Raw genomic sequence first — 12292 nt, 5'->3', positions numbered from 1 at the left:
AACGTTTCGGGTCAAACCCTTTGTCAAGACTGAAAGCCAGGCTGGGAGAGAACAAAAGAGAAGTGAAGAGACATTAAGAGGTATTCAAAACCAGACGAGATGGTGATAGGACTAGTGGAGACAAAAGACGGCTCTAGATTAGGTGTGAAATGCTCTGGCAGAATGAGAGACAGCTGCCATGTGGGAGAGAGAAAAAAAGGGGGGGGAAAGGGCCAAAACAAAGGTGTGGATAAAGAATAAGTAAAAATGTAATGGGGGCCGAGGTTATGATCTGAAATTGTTGAACTCGATATCGAGTCCGGAAGGCTGTAAAGTGCCTAATCGGAAGATGAGGTGCTGTTCCTCGAGCTTACACTGAGCTTCCGTGGAACAATGCAAGAGCCCGAGTACAGTGAGGTCTGAGTGGGAATGGGGCGGTGAATTAAAATGACAGGCGACCGGAAACTCAGGGTCATCTTTACGGACTGAACGGAGGTGTTCCGCAAAGCGGTCACCCAATCTGCGTTTGGTCTCCCCAGTGTAGAGGAGACCACATCGTGAGCAGCGAATACAGTATACTAGATTGCAAGAAGTACAAGTAAATCGCTGTTTCACCTGGAAGGGGTGTTTGGGGCCCTGGACAGTGCGAAGGGGGGAGGTATAAGGGCAGGTGTTGCATCTCCTGCACTTGCACGGGAAGGTGCCGGGCGAAGGGGAAGGGGAGTTGGGGGTGATAGAGGAGTGGACTAGGGTGTCTCGGAGGGAGCGGTCCCTACGGAATGCTGAAAGGGGAGGGGAGGGGAAGATGCGTTTGGTGGTGGGATCACTTTGGAGGTGGCGGAAATGGCGGAGGATGATCCATTGAATGTGGAGGCTGGTGGGGTGAAAGGTGAGGACAAGGGGAACCCTATCGTGGTTCCGGGAGGGAGGGGCAGGGGTGAGGGCAGAAGTGCGGGAGATAGAATGGACACGGTCAAGGGCCGTGTCAACCACAGTAGAGGGGAATCCTTGGTTGAGGAAAAAGGAAGACATGTCGGAAGCACTGGTGTGGAAGGTGGCATCGTCGGAGAAACTGGGAGAATGGAATAGAGTCCTTACAGGAGGCGGGGTGGGAGGAAGTGTAGTCCAGGTAGCTGTGGGAGTCAGTGGGATTGTAGTGAATGTTGGTCAATAACCTATCCCCAGAGATGGAGACAGAGAAGTCGAGGAAGGGAAGGGAAGGGTCGGAGATGGACCATGTGAAGGTGAGGGAAGGGTGGAAATTGGAGGCAAAGTGAATGAAATTTTCTAGTTCAGGGCGAGAGCAGGAAATGGCATCGATACAGTCATCAATGTACCGGAAAAAGAGGTGAGGGAGGGGACCCGAGTAGGACTGGAACAAAGAGTGTTCCACATATCCCACAAAAAGGCAGGCATAGCTAGGACCCATGCGGGTACCCGTGGCAACACCTTTGATTTGGAGGAAATGAGTGGAGTCAAAGGAGAAGTTGTTCAATGTGAGAACAAGTTCAGCCAGGCGGAGGAGGGTGGTGGTGGATGGGGACTGGTTGGGCCTCTGTTCAAGGAAGAAGCGGAGCGCCCTCAGGCCATCCTGGTGGGGGATGGAGGTGTAGAGGGATTGTACGTCCATGGTGAAAAGGAGGCAGTTGGGGCCGGGAAACTGGAAACTGTTAAAGTGGCGGAGGGCGTCCAAAGAGTCGCGGATGTAGGTGGGAAGAGACTGGACAAGGGGAGAAAAGATAGAGTTGAGATAGGAAGAGATAAGTTCGGTGGGGTAAGAACAGGCTGAAACGATGGGCCTACCAGGGCAGTCCTGTTTGTGGATCTTGGGAAGGAGGTAGAAGCGGGCTGTGCGGGGTTGGGGAACTATGAGGTTGGTGGCCGTGGGGGGAAGATCTCCAGAGGAGATGAGGTCAGTGACAGTCTTGGAAATGGTGGTTTGATGTTCGGTAGTGGGGTCATGGTCCAGGTGGAGGTAGGAGGAGGTGTCAGAGAGTTGGCGATACATAGGATTACATTACATAGGATATACGGCCAGACACAGGCCGATCGGCCCAACCAGTCCATGTCGGCGTTTATGCTCCACTCGAGCCCCCTCCCATTCTTCCTCATCTAAATCTATCAGTGTAACCCTCTATTCCCTTCTCCCTCATGTGCTTATCTAGCTTCCCCCTTAAATATATCGATACTATTCGCTTCAACCACTCCCTGTGGTCGCGAGTTCCACGTTCTCACCACTCTCCGGGTAAAGACGTTTCTTCTGAATTCCCTATTGGATTTCTTGGTGACTATCTTATATTGATGGCCTCTAGTTATGCTCTTCCCCACAAGTGGAAACATTCTCTCTGTATCCACTCTATCAAAACCTTTCATAATTTTAAAGACCTCTATTAGGTCACCCCTCAGACTTCTCTTTTCAAGAGAAAGGAGACCCAGCCTGTTCATCCTTTCCTGATAGGTATACACTCGCATTTCTGGTATCATCCTTGTAAATCTTCTCTGCACCCTCTCCAGTGCCTCTACATCCTTTTTATAATATGGCGACCAGAACTGTACGCAGTACTCCTAGTGTGGTCTAACCAGAACCACAATATCCAACACTCCCATAACTACACTAACTAGAACCTCCACAAACGTCACAACAACAACAGATATTTATTTAGCATTAATGAATCTCTATCTGGAGTTAATAAACCTTGTTTAAAATGTGTTGGATTGGATTTGCTTATTTTGTACAGTACAAGTTAAACGTAGAACATCGTCAGAATTCAACTACACCAGGAAATGGTCGGAAGGGTGTTTGACTGGAATACAGAAGGTTAAGAGGTGATTTGGGGATTTTGTAAGGAATTGATAAGGTGGATAGAGAGAAACTTTTTCTGCTGGTGGGGGAGTCTAGGACAAGGGGACATCACCTTAAAATCAGATCCAGGCCGTTCAGGAGAGAAGTTAGGAAACACTTCTTCACACAAAGGGTGGTCGAAGTGTCAATTAATAATTTTAAATCTGAGATTGATAGACTTTTGCTCAGAGTATTAAGGGATATGGAGCGAAGGCGGGTGGATAGTTAGGATACAGATAAGACTTACATTTATATAGCGCCTTTCACGACCACCAGACGTCTCAAAGCACTTTACAGCCAATGAAGTACTTTTTTTTGGAGTGTAGTCATTGTTGTAATATGGGAAACGCGGCAGCCAATTTGTGCACAGCAAGCTCCCACAAACAGCAATGCGATAATGACCAGATAATCAGTTTTTTTGTTATGTTGATTGAGGGATAAATATCGGCCAGGACACCGGGGAGAACTCTGCTCTCTTCTTCAAAATAGTGCCATGGGATCTTTTACATCCACCTGAGAGAGCAGACGGGGTCTCGGTTTAACGTCTGATCCAAAACACGGCACCTCCGACAGTGCGGCACTCCCTCAGCACTGCACTGGAGTGTCAGCCTAGCTTTATGTGCTCAAGTCCCTGGAGTGGGACTCGAACACACAATCTTCTGACACCAGAGGCGAGAGTGTGCTGCCCCATGAGCCACAGCTGACATGATCTCATTGAATGGTGGAACAGGCTCGAGGGGCTGAACAACCTCCTCATGTTCCTATGGATCCATAACAAAGCCTGAAAGCTTGTTGGGCATGGCTTTCATAGTGGATTACTAGAGAGTAAGTGAAGATAAACCTATGGCTCTCTTCAGGCAGCTGAATCAGACTGCCTCTCCATACAGCACACCTCTTCACAGTCGCTCGATCTCCATTCTTCTCCAGCATACGCTGAGCGTTACTGTCAGGCTCCATGAGGTTGGTCAGAAGCAGCTCACCCTCCTTGATCACCCTCCGAACGTCGTTCTGTACCAAAACAATAAACAGTAGCAGAACGGGATAACTCGACATGAGGACTGAGCAGAGGTTTCGAAACACCGTTACGCACCAAGAACAACAACTTGCATTTATCTAGCGCCTTTAACGTAGGAAAACATCCCAGGGCGCTTCATAGGAGCGATTATCAAACAAAATTGGACACCGAGCCACATAGGACAATATTAGGACAGGTGACCTAAAGCTTGGTCATAGTGGTTGGTTTTAAGGCGTATCTTAAAGCCGCATTAACACCAGTCAGTTTGAAAAAAGAACTTGCATTTCTATAGCGCTTTTCACAACCTCAGGACATCCCAAGGTGCTTTACAGCCAATGAAGTACTTTATTGAAGTGTAGTCACTGTTGTAATGTAGGAAACATGGCAGCCAATTTGCGCACAGCAAGCTCCCACAAACAGCAGTGTGATAATGACCAGATAATCTGTTTTTTTAGTGATGTTGGTTGAGGGATAAATATTGGCCCCAGGACAACGGGGAGAACTCCCCTGCTCTTCTTCGAAATAGTGGCCGTGGGATCTTTTACATCCACCTGAGAGAGCAGACGGGGCCTCGGTTTAACGTCTCATCCGAAAGACGGCACCTCCGACTGCCTCAAAATAGAAAATGCTAGAAATACACAGCAGGTCCCTTCGCACTTGTACCGAGAACAGATGGATTCCTGATTTTCCCCTTTGTAAGAACTTAGAGGGGTGAAATTCCCCGGAGGTTCTCCCGCCTTCCACTATAACTTGGCAGAAGTACGTCAGAAAAACAGCGTCTACGCCATGTTTTTGGGATTCCACATTCTTTCACCAATGCTACAGAAGATGAATGGGAGAATCATAGAACGATACAACACAGAAGGAGGCCATTCGGCCCATCGAGCCCATCTTTGAACGAGCTCTCCAATTAGTTCCACTCCCCCCTGCTCTTTCCCCAGAGCCCTGCAAATGTTTCCTTTTCAAGTATTTATCCAATTCCATTTTGAAAGTTACTATTGAATCTGCTTCCACCGCCCTTTCAGGCAGCGCATTCCAGATCACAACAACTCGCTGCGTAAAAAAAATTCTCCACATCTCCCCTCTGGTTCTTTTGCTAATTACTTTAAATCTGTGTCCCCTGGTTATCGACCCTCCTGCCACTGGAAGCAGTTTCTCCTTATCTACTTTATCAAACCCTTCATAATTTTGAACGCCTCTATCAAATCTCCCCTTAACCTTCTCTGCTCTAAGGAGAACAACCCCAGCTTCTCCACTCTCTCCACATCACTGAAATTACTCTTCCCTGGTACCATTCTGGTAAATCTCCTCCGCACCCTCTCCGTGGCCTTGGCATCATTCCTAAAGTGTGGGGCCCAGAATTGGAACATAGGATCAGGAGGAGGCCATTCGGCCCCTTGAGTCTGTTCCGCCATTCAATGAGATCATGGCTGATCTGTGACCTAACTCCATATACCCGTCTTTGCCCCATATCCCTTCATACCTTTGGTTAACAGAAAGCTATCAATCTCAGATTTAAAATTAACAATTGACTCAGCATTAATTGCCATTTGCGGGAGAAAGTTCCAAACTTCTACCACCCTTTGTGTGTAGAAGTGTTTCCTAATTTCACTCCTGAAAGGTCTGGCTCTAATTTTTAGACTCTGCCCCCTAGTCCGAGAATCTCCAACCAGCGGAAATAGTTTCTCTCTCTCTACCCTATCTGTTCCCCTAAATGGGCCAGAAATTCGGGTCCCCGCGGGTGAGTACACGCTTTGTACTCACGCGTAGGGCCAACGAAAGTGCCGGTTTCGTGCATGCACTGCGCATGTGCGGGAAACCAAAACTTCCGTTCCCTTAAAGGAAGGGGTTCACAGGTCGAACACGTGCGCCGGAGAGGCAGCGCGTACACCTGGAACTTCCGATTTTTTTGACGGTTTCTCCGGGAGGGTAAGTCTCCAGGAGTTACACTTTTAAAAAGCAGGTGCAAGGCCTGCTTTTAACAAGGTAAGTGGTGAATTAAGTAAAATTAAAACATTTTTTCCACAAGTTTATTATTTTTAAAAACTTTAAAGAAAGGTAAGTTTATTTTTAGCCCCGCAAAAAATTAATTTTTTCAAAAATTTAAATTATTGTTTAAAATAGTTATTTTATGTAATTTATAGTTATTTTTTAAATGTGATTTAAAAAAAAAATTATTTGAACTTTTAGTTAAGTTTTGGGGCCGATCTCTATTCATAGATTTGACAGCTCTTCCTGTCAAATCTATGAATACAGATTCCCTGCTACCATTGGATCCCCATGGCCCACGTGATCCCAGGGGACGCTTTGAACTAACTGCGCCCCTGGGATACACAAGCACTGCGCACCGGCAGCTGGAGGAGGCCCCAGATCGGAATCCCACGCGGGCCCACAGCTCAACGGCCGGCGCGCTAGGTAAGTGCAGGTCAGGGGCTTGCACCTGCGGGAAGCCCCCGACCCGAATTTCTGGGCCAATATCTTGAAAACTTCGATCAGATAAGCCCTTCACAGTACTCCAGGTGTGGTCTAACCAGGGCTTTGTACAGCTGCAGCATAAATTCTACTCCCTTGTACTCTAGTCCCCTAGATATAAAGACAGCATCACTTTAGCCTTTTTGATTATTTTCAGTACCTGTTCGTAACAATTGGACACAACATGTGTTCTTTCACCAAAGTTACAGCAGACGATCAGGAGAAGCCCCGTGGAAATTCAGCCCTTTAGTTCTGAAGAGGTGGCTGAACCCGAAACGTTGACCTGTATCTGCTCCGTACGGATACTGAAGGACCTGCTGTGCATTTCCAGCATTTCCAGCTTTTGATCTTTTCTCCTCACCAGTTTAGAACACGTTTTTTTTCTCGTTTTTATGGGATGTGGGCGTCGCTGGCAAGGCCAGCGTTTATTGCCCATCCCTAATGCCCTCGAGAAGGTGGTGGTGAGCCGCCTTCTTGAACCGCTACAGTCCGTGTGGTGAAGGTGCTCCCACAGTGCTGTTAGGGAGGGAGTTCCAGGATTTTGACCCAGCAACAATGAAGGATTGGTGATGTACTTCTAAGTCTGGATGGTGTGTGACTTGGATGGGAACTTGGAGGTGGTGGTGTTCTCATGCGCCTGCTGCCCTTGTCCTTCTAGGTGGAAGAGGTCGCGAGTTTGGGAGGTGCTGCTGAAGAAGCCTTGGCGAGTTGCTGCAGTGCATCTTGTAGATGGTACACACTGCAGCCACGGTGCGCCGGTGGTGGAGGGAGTGAATGTTTAGGGTGGTGGATGGGGTGCCAATCAGATTGTTTCAGATTTCAGATATTTCAGATTGGTCCTTAGGATGGCCCAAAACACTTTACAGCCAGCAATTTTGTTTTTGAAGTGTGTAGACAAACACATCAGCCAATTTGTGCATAGCAAGGTGCCACAAATGGAAAATAAGTCTGTTTCTGATGGTGTTGGTTGAGGGATGAATGTTGGCCAGGACGCTGGGAGAGCTCCCCTGTTCATGTTCGAATAGCGCCGTGGGACCGTTTACGTACAGGTAGACTGGGCCTCAGTGTAACATCTCATACAAAAAGAATGGCTCTACCAACAGTGCAGCACTCCCTCAGATCATCTGCTCATTATCGCACTGCTGTCTGTGGGAGCTTGCTGTGTGCAAATTGGCTGCCGCGTTTCCTACATTACGACAGTGACCACACTTCAAAAAGTACTTCATTGGCTGTAAAGCGCTTTGGGACATCCTGAGGTGCTGTATAAATGCAAGGCCTTTCTTCTGTCTTGCACTTGTCCCGGAGAGGGGCTTGAACCCACGACCTATCTCGAGCTCAGAGGCGAGAGTGCTACCCGCAATAGAAACACCAATGCCTTTGCGTCTCAGGGAGCTATTCCGGTATGTTTCCACCTTCACATCGAGCCTACAGCTCAGAAACAGGCCACTCGGCCCAACTGGTCTGTGCCGGTGTTCGTGCTCCACATGAGCCTCCTCCCACCCCTCTTCATCTTGTGCGGTGGCATAGTGGTTAGCACTGTTGCCTCACAGCGCCAGGGACCCGGGTTCGAATCCGGCCTCGGGTGACTGTCTGTGTGGAGTTTGCACATTCTCCCCGTGTTTGCGTGGGTTTCCTCCGGGTGCTCCGGTTTCCTCCCACAATCCAAAGATGTGCGGGTTAGGTTGATTGGCTATGATAAATTGACCCTTAGTGTTAGGGGGATTAAATACGTGGGGTTACGGGGATAGGGTGGGATATGTGTTGGTGCAGGCTCGATGGGCCGAAATGGCCTCTATCTGCACTGTGGGGTTTCTGTGATTTCTGTGATCTCACGCCATCAGCCTATCCTTCTATTCCTTTCTCCTTCACGTGCTTATCTAGCTTCCCCTTAATCCTACAACTAGCTGTAGAAGAAAGAAAGAGAGACTTGCATTTCTACAGCGCCTTTCACGACCACCGGACGTCTCAAAGCACTTTACAGCCAATGAAGTACTTTTGAAGTGGAGTCACTGTTGTTATGTAGGAAACGCAGCAGCCAATTTGCGCACAGTAAGGTCACAAGACGGCACCTCTGACAGTGCAGCACTCCCTCGGCACTGCACTGGAGTGTCAGCCTAGCTTTATGTGCTCAAGTCCCTGGAGTGGGACTTGAACCCACAACCGTGTAAAAGGAATGAATGCACTGTATTTTAACAGGTAACTGTTGTAGCTCTCACACTGAGCTTACCTTGAGCTGATTGTATTTTTCAGTACGTGTAATGAGCAGTTCCTCTACAGAATGTAAATCATCAGGCAGTTCAGCCTCAGCAAGGTCAGTGCCAAAAGCCTGCAGCAGCTGGGCAATCTCCTTCACCATTACAGCAAAGCTCTCGATGGCCTGAATACAAGAACGCCAATACATGAGCGAAGGTAATGCAGTAAGACACAGGTTTCAAGTGAAAATGTAAATCCCCGCTCTCACATAGAAACCGCAGCTCCCTTATAACGTGCTACAACCTCTTCCCACACAAAGCTCAGGTGGGATCTTCCTTATTTGGTGCTGGTTGGGGGGGGGGTGGGGGCGGGGAGGTCGGCACAGTGAGAACAAGATCAAGGTTTTTTGAATCCTTCAGAGAACCAGCTCAAGCTGTGAACTGGCTTCGGATCTGATGCAGACACAGAAGGAAAAGGCATAAAATATTCAAGGTTTCGCCAAAGCACTCAATTTGTTCAAACAATGATTTAAAACAGTCTTTCACTAAAGTATCCCTGGAGATTTCATCACATGGCCTCCCACCCCCAACCACCCTGTGGGAACGAGGGTTCACACCCCCAACCACCCTGTGGGAACGAGGGTTCACACCCCCAACCACCCTGTGGGAACGAGGGTTCACACCCCCAACCACCCTGTGGGAACGAGGGTTCACACCCCCAACCACCCTGTGGGAACGAGGGTTCACACCCCCAACCACCCTGTGGGAACGAGGGTTCACACCCCCAACCACCCTGTGGGAACGAGGGTTCACACCCCCAACCACCCTGTGGGAACGAGGGTTCACACTACCTGAGCACCTCAACTTTGTTTTCATTCATTCACAGGATGTGGGGGTCACTGGCAAGGCCAGCATTTATTGCCCATTCCTAATTGCCCTTTGGTACAACTGAGTGTCCATTTCAGGGAGCAGTTAAGAGGCAACTGCATTGCTGCCTGGAGTCACATATAGGTCACAGACCAGGTCTGTTTCTCTCTCCACGGATGTTGCCTGGCCTGCTGAGTTTTTCCAGCGTTTTCTGTTGTTATTTCAGATTTCCTAAAGGACATTCCTTCCCTAAAGGACATTAGTGAACCAGATGGGTTTTTACAACAATCCACTAGTTTCATGGTCACCATTACTGAGACTAGTTTTTTTATTCCAGATTTATTTAATTAACTGAATTTAAATTCCCAGCTGCTGTGGTGGGATTTGAACTCGCGTCGACTGGATCATTAGTCCAGGCCTCTGGGTTTACTAGTCCCGTAACATAAGCGCTATGCTACCATACCCGCTGATGCTCTTTCTGGGCTGTCTGTGGGACCAGCACACGATGTGTTAAAACAGCTTTCTGCTGAGCATGATATAAGCAAACGTATCTCCACAGATCAGAAGACTGACTTGGTGCCTGTCAGATCGGGAATCGGGCCACTTGTGTTTATGGAACTGCATGTTCGTTGGGTTTATGTTGTTATTCTGTTGTCATTTGTATGTATCTTTGATGTGCTGTGATTTATTGGGGACATGCATGCAATGTAGAGACCAAAGGTGAAATTTGGTATAAGAGATGTGAGTGAGCCACTGTTCAGGAGCTCACACTGGAATGGTGAAGTGTGATGTCTCCGCTCTCATACTGGTTTTACACAGAAACATAGAAACATAGAAGATAGGAGCAGGAGTAGGCCATTCGGCCCCTCGAGCCTGCTCCGCCATTCAATGAGATCATGGCTGATCATCCAAATTCAGTACCCTGTCCCTGCTTTCTCCCCATATCCCTTGATCCCTTTAGCCTTAAGAAATATATCTAACTCCTTCTTGAATATATTTAATGAATTGGCCTCAACTGCCTTCTGTGGTAGAGAATTCCACAGGTTCACCACTCTCTGGGTGAAGAAATTCCTCCTCATCTCAGTCCTAAATGGCTTACCCCTTATCCTTAGACTGTGAGCCCTGGTTCTGGATTCCCCCGCCATCGGGAACATCCTTCCTGCATCTAGTCTGTCTAGTCCTGTTAGAATTTTATCAGTTTCAATGAGATCCTCTTTGTGAAGTATGGAGTTTCAATAAAGTCCTGATCCTGCATTACTACAACTGAGTGTGTGAGTGAGTGTGAGTGAGTGTGAGTGTGTGAGAGTGTGTGAGAGTGTGTGAGTGAGTGTGAGTGAGTGAGAGTGTGTGAGAGTGTGTGAGAGTGTGTGTGAGTGTGAGTGAGTGAGTGTGTGAGAGTGTGCGTGTGTGTGAGAGTGTGTGAGTGAGTGTGAGTGAGCGTGAGTGTGTGAGAGTGTGTGTGTGTGTGTGACCTGGCGTTTGAAGTAACGAGACAAAAAAGAGCAAGGAAGCAGTCCAACATGCCCCACCCAGTCAAACAAACATCTCCCCCTCTTTCCAATATTTTTATAACTGCTACAGAAAAGTGATCAAACAAATTGAAAAAAACCCCACTTTTTTTTAAACATATCTATGGGCCGTATTTTGCGACCCCCCTACGGGTGTGTACGAGGCGTGTTTGCGCCCATAGGGGCTGCGAGAGTTCCGGGTTTAGGCGAGCGAAGCGCGTGCGCTGAAAACCCGAAACTTGCGATCTGCCATGAATCCTCTCCCCCGATCCTCCACGTCCCCGGGAGACGGGCCTCCGTGGGCGGAGAGTGGCGCTGTTTGCCCAACTTCCACCCGCTCAACGCCCGTGAAATTCTTACGCCTGGTCAAAGCAGGAGTAAGGCCTGCTTTTACCAGCAAAAGAGTTTTAAAAAATAGCAAAATAACATTTTAGCACTCATTAAAAACCCTGTCCAATTAGATAAGTTTATTTTTAGCCCCGTTAAAACATTAAAAAAAATTGAAAAAATTAAATTTTTGCTTAAAATATTTAAATGGCATTTTAATTAACTTTTAAATATGTAATTTAAAAAAAATGTATTTCATGCGTTCGTGTATTTTTTAAGTGATCCCCATTCATACTTATGGGGATTCCATACGTACAGATCTCCCATAAGTATGAATGGGGATTCCCTTCTTTCATTGGTTAGGCCGGCCCACGTGATCCCAGAGGCGCTTCTGAACCGCCTGCGCCCCCGGGATATGTGGGCCTCTACCCGCAGGTACCCCGAGAGGCCCAGGAGCTCGAGTCTCCGTACCTCCCGGACCACCAGGTAAATGCGTCGATATTTTACAGGTTGGAGGTGTCCGCCCGCGGGAAGCCCCCGACCGCAAATGTTGGGCCAATGATTTTTCTCCCACAGTGACTACAATTCAAAAAAGTACTTCACTGCCTGTAAAGCGTTTTGGGACGTCCTGAGGTCGTGAAAAGCGCTGCAGAAATGGAAGTTCATTCATTCTTTCTTGAGTTTGCTCACAGCAGTGTCCAGAAGATTAGTTCCACCACACGGGACTGCAGCGGTTCAAGAAGGCGGCTCACCACCGCCTTCTCGAGGGCGACAAGGGGATGAGCAATAAACGCCAGCCGGGCCAGCGACGCCCAGATCCCGCGATCGAATTAAAAATACCGTTGCTGGAGACTCCAATCCTGGAGGGCTGGAGCCCAATGGAGAGGCTGTTGATTTTGCTGTTGTATCATAAACGCTGGCCTTGAAATTACGCTGGGAGATAGCCGGCGAGCGGATAAACAACGGGGTTTGTCTGCAAAGCCCACTCTCTGCTCCTCCAGCCGAGGTGTTAGCGACAACTTGTATTGAGTTAGTGCCCTGTCGCGGGGAAACATTTTCCCACGACACTCCGCAGAGGAGTAAAGAAAAA

At 48.2% G+C, this 12292-nt stretch overlaps 1 protein-coding gene across 8 annotated transcripts in view; it reads right to left on the bottom strand.

Moving 5' to 3' along the window:
• mcf2a (MCF.2 cell line derived transforming sequence a) overlaps positions 1–12292 on the bottom strand; it is a 257660-nt gene that overhangs the window by 108225 nt on the left and 137143 nt on the right. For 5 of the 8 annotated variants that reach the window (XR_015080094.1, XM_086002156.1, XM_086002147.1 and 2 more), the window contains 2 exons: positions 8536–8685; positions 3663–3829 (listed from right to left, as the gene is read on the bottom strand). Coding sequence is in view for 7 of the 8 variants with exons in the window: in XM_086002156.1 (XP_085858282.1) it covers positions 3663–3829; positions 8536–8685 (317 nt within the window). In the remaining variant the exon portion in view is untranslated. The remainder of the gene's footprint in view (positions 1–3662; positions 3830–8535; positions 8686–12292) is intronic. The other 3 variants (XM_086002175.1, XM_086002165.1, XM_086002193.1) reach the window with 2 other exon arrangements.

The sequence above is a fragment of the Somniosus microcephalus genome, chromosome 1, assembly GCF_052327205.1.
Source record: "Somniosus microcephalus isolate GS21.2 chromosome 1, FLI_Smic_1.0, whole genome shotgun sequence".
NCBI classification, from domain to species: Eukaryota; Metazoa; Chordata; class Chondrichthyes; order Squaliformes; family Somniosidae; genus Somniosus; species Somniosus microcephalus.
The sequence above is the reverse complement of the archived record's forward strand: the minus strand, read 5'-3'. Positions and strand labels throughout refer to the sequence as shown.